The 9,321-nt window shown below is 25.2% G+C and overlaps 1 protein-coding gene across 1 annotated transcript; it reads left to right on the forward strand.

The window, feature by feature from the left end:
• The first annotated feature begins 2,973 nt into the window (after window positions 1-2,973).
• Window positions 2,974-7,591, forward strand: LOC101495341 (uncharacterized). The gene is made up of 5 exons (XM_004500507.4): window positions 2,974-3,058; window positions 6,496-6,599; window positions 6,857-7,156; window positions 7,248-7,320; window positions 7,437-7,591. Exons 1-5 carry the CDS (start codon window positions 2,974-2,976, stop codon window positions 7,445-7,447), a joined length of 573 nt encoding a protein of 190 aa, XP_004500564.2. The 3' UTR covers window positions 7,448-7,591.
• Window positions 7,592-9,321: the final 1,730 nt, after the last annotated feature.

Below are 9,321 nucleotides of genomic sequence, written 5' to 3' on the forward strand. Positions count from 1 at the left end.
TTTGTGATGATAAATATGTGCTAATTATTAAGTATTTCCATGTGAATAATGAAAATGTCAAAAGGTACACATTATTTGACAAGACTTATTATTAATATATTTGATCATTATGTTGAGAGTATCGTATGTAGTTGATTCATGCGGTCAAAAAATTGCAGATTAATTATGCATTTGGTATTTTATTTGAGTCTTTTAATTTACAAATAAAGATAAATTGTGCATTTTTTTATAATTTATTTTGATGGGCCTACTAATTTTGTGTGTGTAATTAAATCATTTAATTACTTGATTGACTTTAATCCACACCTATAATGGTAAACATGTAAGGATTATAAGGATTTTTTGTTTAACAATACTAATCGTTAATGTTTGATCAATGCAACAAATACCACTATGAAGTAATGTTAATATTTAAAGATTTGATATTAACAGTGCACTTAGTATTTTTGTGAGTACATTTAGCTACTTTTGTTCTCTTCAAGTAATATATTTTATATTTATCTGTTAAATTAAATTAACTTTTTATTCCTTAAAAGTTATTACTTTTAAGATAAAGAAGAATATATCAACATTGTTCTTGAATTTAGATCTTGTATAAGGATAGAAAAATTCTCATAATTCTCTCACAATTTGTAAAGTGAGAATGAAGTATGAAAAAAATGAGTTTTTCTTCAAAACATATAGATCATTTGATCATTTTTTTGTCATTTTTTTTTTCTTCTTAAATTAAAGTATTTTTAACTCAATAAAACGAAAAACAAGTATTCATTGAATAACTAGTATTTCGTTAAGATTATTAAGCTAAGAAAATATAAAGAGCACATTGTGTAAATATTTAATTATGTAAATACGCCAAAAATTTTGACTATTTAGTTACTTGATTGAAATTTTAATGTTTGATATTTTAATTGCACAATTAAGTTTGTAGTTGTGAAAGTTAAAAATAATAATTTAACAAGATTATTTCATAAGGTATACAAGAAAGAAAATAGTGAAGTAAGAGAAAATAAAATAGTATTTATTTTGAAAAATACCTCAAAAGATAATGGTAAATAAAGAAAATTAAGGAAATATAATATTATCTGATAAATATCTATTGATGTTGAAAGACACATCAATATAGAACGGTGAAAGTTGATAGAGATGAAAACGTTGATTATTTTAGATTGTCGTTATTTGCTTATATTTAAAAGGTATTTTGGTTTAATCATTATTTTTATAGAATTTTATTTTAGCTTCTTTACGACCAAATCAAAATAATTTTTTTTACTTTTATTTTGAGCAATTGATTCATTTTATCTTTTAAATTTATATATGATTAGAGTCAATTTAATTTTAACTTGCAACATTCTATAATATTTGAAAGGTTTGATAAATATAAATTTTATGTCACACATTAAAAAAAAATTGTTGAGACAATAAATGCATTTTCTTTGAGGATTATATTTCATTGGTTTTGAGATGAGTGTAGCAGACAATTGTAGGTATTTTTAGGTCAGTGGAAGTAAGTTTATATTTTTAGTATAATTTGTCATATTTGTTATATTTATTTAACAATGATATATGTTTGTTTCTCAAATATGATATATGTCTAACGAGAGTTTGGTGATGAAAAATCTTAGAGACGTCTCTTTTGTATTAAAGTATTGTGATACTTAAAAATCATTATCATAGTATCATTGGGGTATTACAAAAGAGTTATATCAATAAAGTTATAAATATATTTGACGCAAAAGACATTATACTATGAGATACCTCAATCACTAAAGGGATACTATTTTAGTCTCAATTTTTGCCCAATAGAAAATATGGAGATTCAGAAACTTAAATATTCCTCTTTGTTTTGGTTGTGAGGAGTCTTATAAATGATCTTATTTATACGCATTAATAAGATCATATGGCAGATACTTGAGAAATTTATGTTTGAATGTTGACAGAGGCAACCATAAGGATTGTTAAAGAAAACAATAGATTTTATGCTCACAAATTAGAGATCTTACAATATGGAGATCATCAATATGTTCAACTCATAATTTTTAGATGTCTACGTAAAGTGTACACCTTAATTCATGAAATAGTTGACTTATTTATGTCACTTGTTTGCTTACAATTAAAGGATTTGAAAAATCACTTAAGCTATACTCCGACATAAGTCAAGCGTCAAGTGCTTCAACAAATTTTTATAAAGTGTATTGACATACATGTTATTGTTGTTGAAAAATAGAACATATAGAGAGAGACTCAATGATGGCTAATACACTAATAAAAGGTTTGATAAACTAAGGTCTTTCATATGGTTGTTGTCATTAAATATGCATTAGATTAGTTGGAATTTCTCTTCTTTTATATTCTATACTTTTATTTTTGATATAGACTTTATGCTCCAATTTTCTGCATAAATAAAGTTTATGGGGTTATTATTGTAATTGTTTATGTTTCTTATGTACAAATATAAAATTCACACTTCAAGAAATTCAGTTTGTTCTCACTAAAAAATTTAGTTGGGACAGTTGAAAATAGACATGATATGGAAATCATATTGCATGAAATTTTCATGTCATTCATTCATATCGATCTATATCATCAAGTGCAGTGATGTGGTGATCATCAGAGTTTAGTCACATTATACGTTAGTGACGACAAGTGTAGTGGTTTTAATATTAATGTATGAGGTGAACCGGATTATAAAGGAGGAATCTCAAGATTAATAGCATTCCGATGCGCGCTTAAAGAATTATGATATAATTATTAAGATATATTGTCCGAATAGGAGATTGTTGGAATATTTTGTTTAATTATTATATTTCAATATTATTTTATAAACATATATCTTTATTTAATTATATTAGCTATTATCAATTAGGAACCTTAATTAGTTGATGATCAAATTAAGTAATAAAAATTATTAGATTTCTATTTTCATAATTATTTTTTATTTATTTAATTAATATAAGTTCAAATATAAGTGAATTAATGGGAACTCCAATTGATCTCAATATATCAAGACACAGTGAATATCGTCTCGTCTCTACCTCTAAAGAATGTTTAAGCATAAAAAGTATAGGTTGAGGAAGAATAACAAGTCAACAAATGTTCGTCAGTGTCTCTATTTTATGATCGATGCTTATAGATTATTAAGGATTACCACAAAAATAAAATTAGCTGAATCCATGTATTTCTAAAACTCAATATCTTTCATAAATCAAAATGCCATAGATCTTTAATCAAAATTTTATATATATTCTTGATGTCTATAGGATATTACTTTAACTATTAAGTTTTCGTAATATAGTATTCGTAAAAGTATATCTTGTACGATGAATTAGTAAGTTAATTCAAAAGTCACTTCCCACCCGTGTGATAATTGATATACTAAGATAGAGTGAATAAACAAATAGTACCAACGTAATCCATTGCGTTAGCACATTATGGTCAATAAATCTGGTCAAGAGAAATCCCATTATTGAGACCTTTAAGCTTATTAAAGTTACTTTGCTTTAATCAGTACTTTTTCCCCTTATTTGTGACATAAGAAACCTCTTTAATAAATCTTATGTTTCTTCTGGCAACAGAATGATGTAAACCAAACACACCCACCCATGCATGCATTCAATTATGCGTAATTTGCTACATACAAGTTTCAATAATTAGCGTTCTTAGATTTTTATATTTTTTGTTCTATATGTCCACTTACAACGAACCGTTTTAATGATGTAATCATTTTACGATTGTTTTACATATTATATACAATTTTAATTAATAAAAAACATACTACTAGTAGTATTTATCAATGATTTTATAAATTTATACATGTTTTTTTCTTTTCTTTTTTTGCTAAATTTATACGTGTTCTATTTTTATTTTTTATAAAGTCAATTTATATGTATTCTTTTTTAGTGCGAACCATGTATTATTCCTCAAATTAAGTAGTATCAAGATGAGAATTTATACTTGGTCTTTAATTCAACATTACTTCTTATACGTCCATAAACAAGTGGAGCCTATAAAAGTTAGACCAAAGAGTCAAAGCTTGAGTCTCTAAAAAAGGGAAAAGTTCATAGAATACAAAATATGAAAGAAAAGCTTATGAGGTGCGTGTGATACAATATTGTGTCTATGTTGGGTGGAATTCCTTTTCAAATTCTTCAAAAATAATGTTAGACTGATTCACACGCAGCGTTCTTATCCTCTAATCCACTAAATATCAACAATAATCCTCCATCAATTAAGTAGATGAGATTACATGAATTATTAGTTTTTTTTTTAAATAATAAAAGTTTCACTTTATTTACTTTATTTCATACTTTTAAAAGTTTATGAAAATAACATTTTTTTTTATTTATAAGTATTCAAAAACAAAAGGAAAGTGAAACAAAAGATATTTTTGTATAGATTTCATTACTATGCATAACGACAATAAAAAAATTACATAATTATGAAACATCTAATCAATAAGCGATGACAGAGCTTAAAAAAAATATAATCAGTCCCTCCCATAACAACAATGGTCGCATTTGAGAAAATAATTTCTCCTAAATTTTTTTGTCATTTTTAGTTTCTAATACAATTTTAATTGTTTGTTTCAAATGTACCCTGTAATAATATATTATATAAATTACTCTCAAATTCTTATTATGTACTCTGTATTTATAGTAAATATAACAAACCAATATAAATAATGATAATTTAGAAAAATTATTATTCTATTTCTTTTACTCCTATTTATAAAAAAGAAAAATCAAAAAATTTAACATCAATACCAATGAACTTATTTATTACTATAACATTTTAAATATTTTTACAAATACATCCTTATTAAACACACTCACTAATATTTAAAAAATAACTATTAAATAAGGATAAAAAAAAAGTCACTTAAACAATTACAAGAAAATAGACATATACCTACAGTAGCTTATAGTAACAAAATTAAAAACTGAAGGTATAGATAAACTATACCCACAGATAAATTATTTATTGTTGGTATAGGTGTCTTATACCTTCGGTGACATAAAATTGTCGCTAATTGTTATAGTTACACAATTAAATTTGTGGCTATAGACATCAAAATTTTAAAATTAATATTTTTTAACTCAGCCAAAATCTTAATTATTTGTAAATATAATTTTGTATAAATATTTGCTCAATGTAAGCAAAAATAATTTTAATTGAGGCAAAATCCTATTTTTTTAATACACCCAATTTCAATGGAGTCAAAATCTTAATTTTTTAAATGGGGGCAAAAAAATTTCAATTAAGCTAAAATCAAAAATTTTTAAATGGAGCCCAAACAAAAATTTAATGGAGTAAAAAAAAATTAATAGAGCCAAAATGTTAATCAGTACCAAATAAACCCTTTCTCCCCAAAACCCCTAAAACCTAAAATAAGTAACCGATCTTCCTTTTCTTCCCAAAACCCCTAAAACCTAAAATAAGTAACAGACCTTCTTCTTCTTCTTCTCGCTGTCGACCAACCAATCTCGCCCAATCTGTTTCCTTCTTATTCTTCTCGTCGTCGACCAACCAATCCCGCCCAATCTGGTTCCTTTTTCTCGCCGTCGACCAACCACGTTCTCATTGTCAATCGACCATTGTTCTCGTCATCACTGTGACCAGCGTTCTCGCATCATCGGTAACTTTTAATTTCTGTACTGTTTATATATGTTTGCAGCTTTTAATTTCTGTTTTGTTATTTATGTGTTGCTCTTTGTAATTTTTGTGTTGTTCTTTATAATTTATGTTATGTAATTTATGTTTTGTTATTTATGTGCTTTGAATTTTTGTAATTTCTGAACCTGTGCTTTGAATTTTTGTAATTTCTGAACCTGTAATTTATATAATCACTCATTATTTTAAATGAACTTTTTTTAAAAGGAAGGTTCCAACTGCCAAAAATTAAACACTAGCTTGTATCATAACAAATTAAACTGCTAGAAATCCCTTCATCTACATATACAAAATTCTAAACAATTGATCTATTTATAATTTCTATCTGTGTGTGCTTAGGAATTGATTTTTCGTTAATCTTGTATTAATTTTAATACATATGTTTTATTTTGACATGCAAATTGCTAGAGCACTCAATTAGACTGATATGAGACAATGTGAATGGAATTTTAGATTGGTAAGATTAAAAATGATACTTTCAAAATCAAATCAATGAATTTAATATCTTTCCACTCTATAATTATAGCAATCAAAGTAAAAACTTACTGCAATTTCTATACAACCAATTGTAACTAAAAAAATTAATAACATACATACATATATACATGCTCATTGAAATTACTAAAAGTATCAGTTATATTGATAATCCCTTCGAAAAGACAAGCATAGTTGCAACTTGAAATGAAAGACATTGAAATGGAAAACATTAATTTTTATATTGTCGTAACAAATCTCATTAGGTCATTTTAGGTTTATTTCTATTTCTATTTTTATGGCTTTAATTTAAATTAAAAATGAAATGCATTTAACTTATTTATTTGGTTGTAGATAAAAAGGGCAAAGGAGTGTTGCCTGGACGTAAAGAGATTTACATTGATACCCGCACTCGTAAAGATGGAGCAATTGTCAATGGAAAGGCTGCAAGATTGATTGTAAGTTTTGATAATAATTAAACGGTACCAATATATAAAATGTGTATAAATTAAGTTTGACAAAGTGCTGAATTTTATTTTCAAATGTATGATGATTGTATTGGATTTTTACTTGACCATTTAGGAGATTTTGTATTTGTTAGCCTATATGCAATGTTGAAGTTTTTTAATTGGATCTTATTGTAGTACTACATGCTTTGAATGTCAATTTCAATTTGGTATTTTCAATCATTAATAATTTTTATTTTATTTTTTAGGAAGAACTAAAAAAACATAATAATGAGGCTGGAACTTCTCAATCAACCCAAGACACACAAGGTTCTATGTCTTGGAAGGATGACATATTTTATCAAGTACAAGGACCTGATAAAAACGGACGTGTGCGATGTATGGGCAAGATTCCTCATTCTAAAAAATCGAAGGTTTGTGCATCTGAAAATGAAGAGTTGCGCGAAAGAGTTAAGAATATGGAAAACTTGTTAGCAAATGTGATGACTTTAATTCAAAATCGATTTTCTGGAGCAGATGTTAATGATATAATACAAGCTGCAAGACAGGTATATCATAAGTTATTAATCTTATCCAACTAACTTCATAAGTTCCATAATCGTATTTTTCATAAGTAATATTTTCTATTTTTTGTGATAGGTTCCTGATGCTACTAGTGCTCAAAACCATTTGAATTCACTTAGTCCAAACAACAACGAAAATAATGAAAATGGTAATTAGATAGTATTAGTTAATTTTAATTAAAATCATTAACATTTTCTCTATTTTATTAGTAATATTTTTATGTGGAATCGTGTATTTATTCATTTGTTATTTTATTGATTGTAGGTGAAGATTAAAAGCTAATTTGTTGTTGAAGATGGAATATTGGCAATTTAGTGGACTCAATTTCTTAATATTTTTTGAGATTGTTATGTATGACACAAGATGTCTATTTTAAATGTCTATTTTTTGAGGTTTAGGGTTTTGTTTTATCGTTGTAAGACTTTTATGTTAATTTTTAATATATACAATGAACACCTTTTATTTTATTTTGAGTCTTAGATATATATATTTCATTGTATATTTATATTTGGTTAATTTTATAAAATAAAATTTAAATTATTATATAATTTTTGTTGATAACAAAAAATTAATATTTATAATAAATTAATTACTCTTAAAACCTATACCAACAGAAAAAAGTTGTCACTTAAATGTATAGCAACAGAATCAAAACCGTAGGTATAATTTTTATAAATTATGGCTAAAGTATATACCAACAATGAAATATCCGTAGGTAAAATCAAATGTTTACTGCAACGGAAACAATTATGTCACTATACCCTATAGCCACGGCGAAAATCCGTAGGTATTGGGTAATTATATACCACGAAAAAAAAACTCATCAGTATAGATAATTTTGCCTATCCCTACAGTTTTTATACGTTTACCTACACATTTTCACTATCCCTAACACACTTTTTCTTATAATAATATATATTAGATAAAACACTCTCATATTCTTATTATGTACTTTGCATTTATAATAAATATAACTCACTAATATAAACAAGGATAATTTAGGAAAATCATTATTAATTTCTTGTCTCATTTATAAGAAGAAAAATCAAAATATATATCAATAAAAATGAACTTATTTATTACTATAACATTTTGAATATTTTTACAAATATATCCTCATAAAAAAATGTGAGACATTAAATACACTCATTAATATTTAAAAAATAACTATTAATTAAGGATAAAGAAATAACTTAAACAATAAATGCTTCTGAAAAGTCAAAAAAAATTCTTATAAATGAGACCAAAATAATCTCCAATTTTTTTTTTATAATTGGAATCGAAGATAGTATTTATTATCTTTTTGTAATCTATATAGATGAAATGGTTAAATATAACACAAAAACTTGTATCCCCAAATGTGTAGCTCAAGAGTAAAGGTTAATAAGCTGATAGAATTTCATAAGATTTAGGGTTCGATCCTAACACTAATAGTTTCCTCTTTCCTCTAACTAATTACTGACCACAGCACTTCTCTATAAAAATTATTATTGGATAGAGTACTAGTTATTAAAGTCTTTCAGTTATTATTAATAAAAACTAAAAATATAGAAGTAAAAAAATTAAAAATAATGTTACCAAAATCAACCAGCTTGCTGAACGGTCAACTCTACTAGTTCTTAGTTTTGTAATTATTATTTATCGATAAACTACACTCATAGATATAAATAGCAAAATTTAGAAAGATACTTCTTGAAAAGGGATGCATATAGCAAAATTTAATAAGGTTTTTATTAGGAATAAAATAGGAAAAATATAATTAATATTGTATTGAAATATGGAAACGACAGTCATTTTAGAGACACAAGGAGTATTAATAAAATTGCTTCCAATAACTACATATAGTTTTTAGGTTAAATTACATTTGTAGTCCTTTAACTTAATTTCAGGTAACGTTTTAGTCCTTTATCTTTTTTTTTTTCGATTTAGTCCTTTATTCCTAAAAATATCAAATAAAGTATGAAAATATGAGTTTATTTGAAGATTTGCGTTACGAAATTGATGAAATTTGTATTATATTGAAGAATATAATTAAATTTATGAGTTTTGATTGAATTTTTTTTTGAATTTTTGTATAAAAAATGATATCATTGTTGAAATTTTAAAACATAAAATATCAATTTGTCACTTAAAATTAAAATAAAGGACC

This window comes from Cicer arietinum, chromosome 5 (genome assembly GCF_000331145.2).
Source record: "Cicer arietinum cultivar CDC Frontier isolate Library 1 chromosome 5, Cicar.CDCFrontier_v2.0, whole genome shotgun sequence".
Taxonomy (NCBI): domain Eukaryota; kingdom Viridiplantae; phylum Streptophyta; class Magnoliopsida; order Fabales; family Fabaceae; genus Cicer; species Cicer arietinum.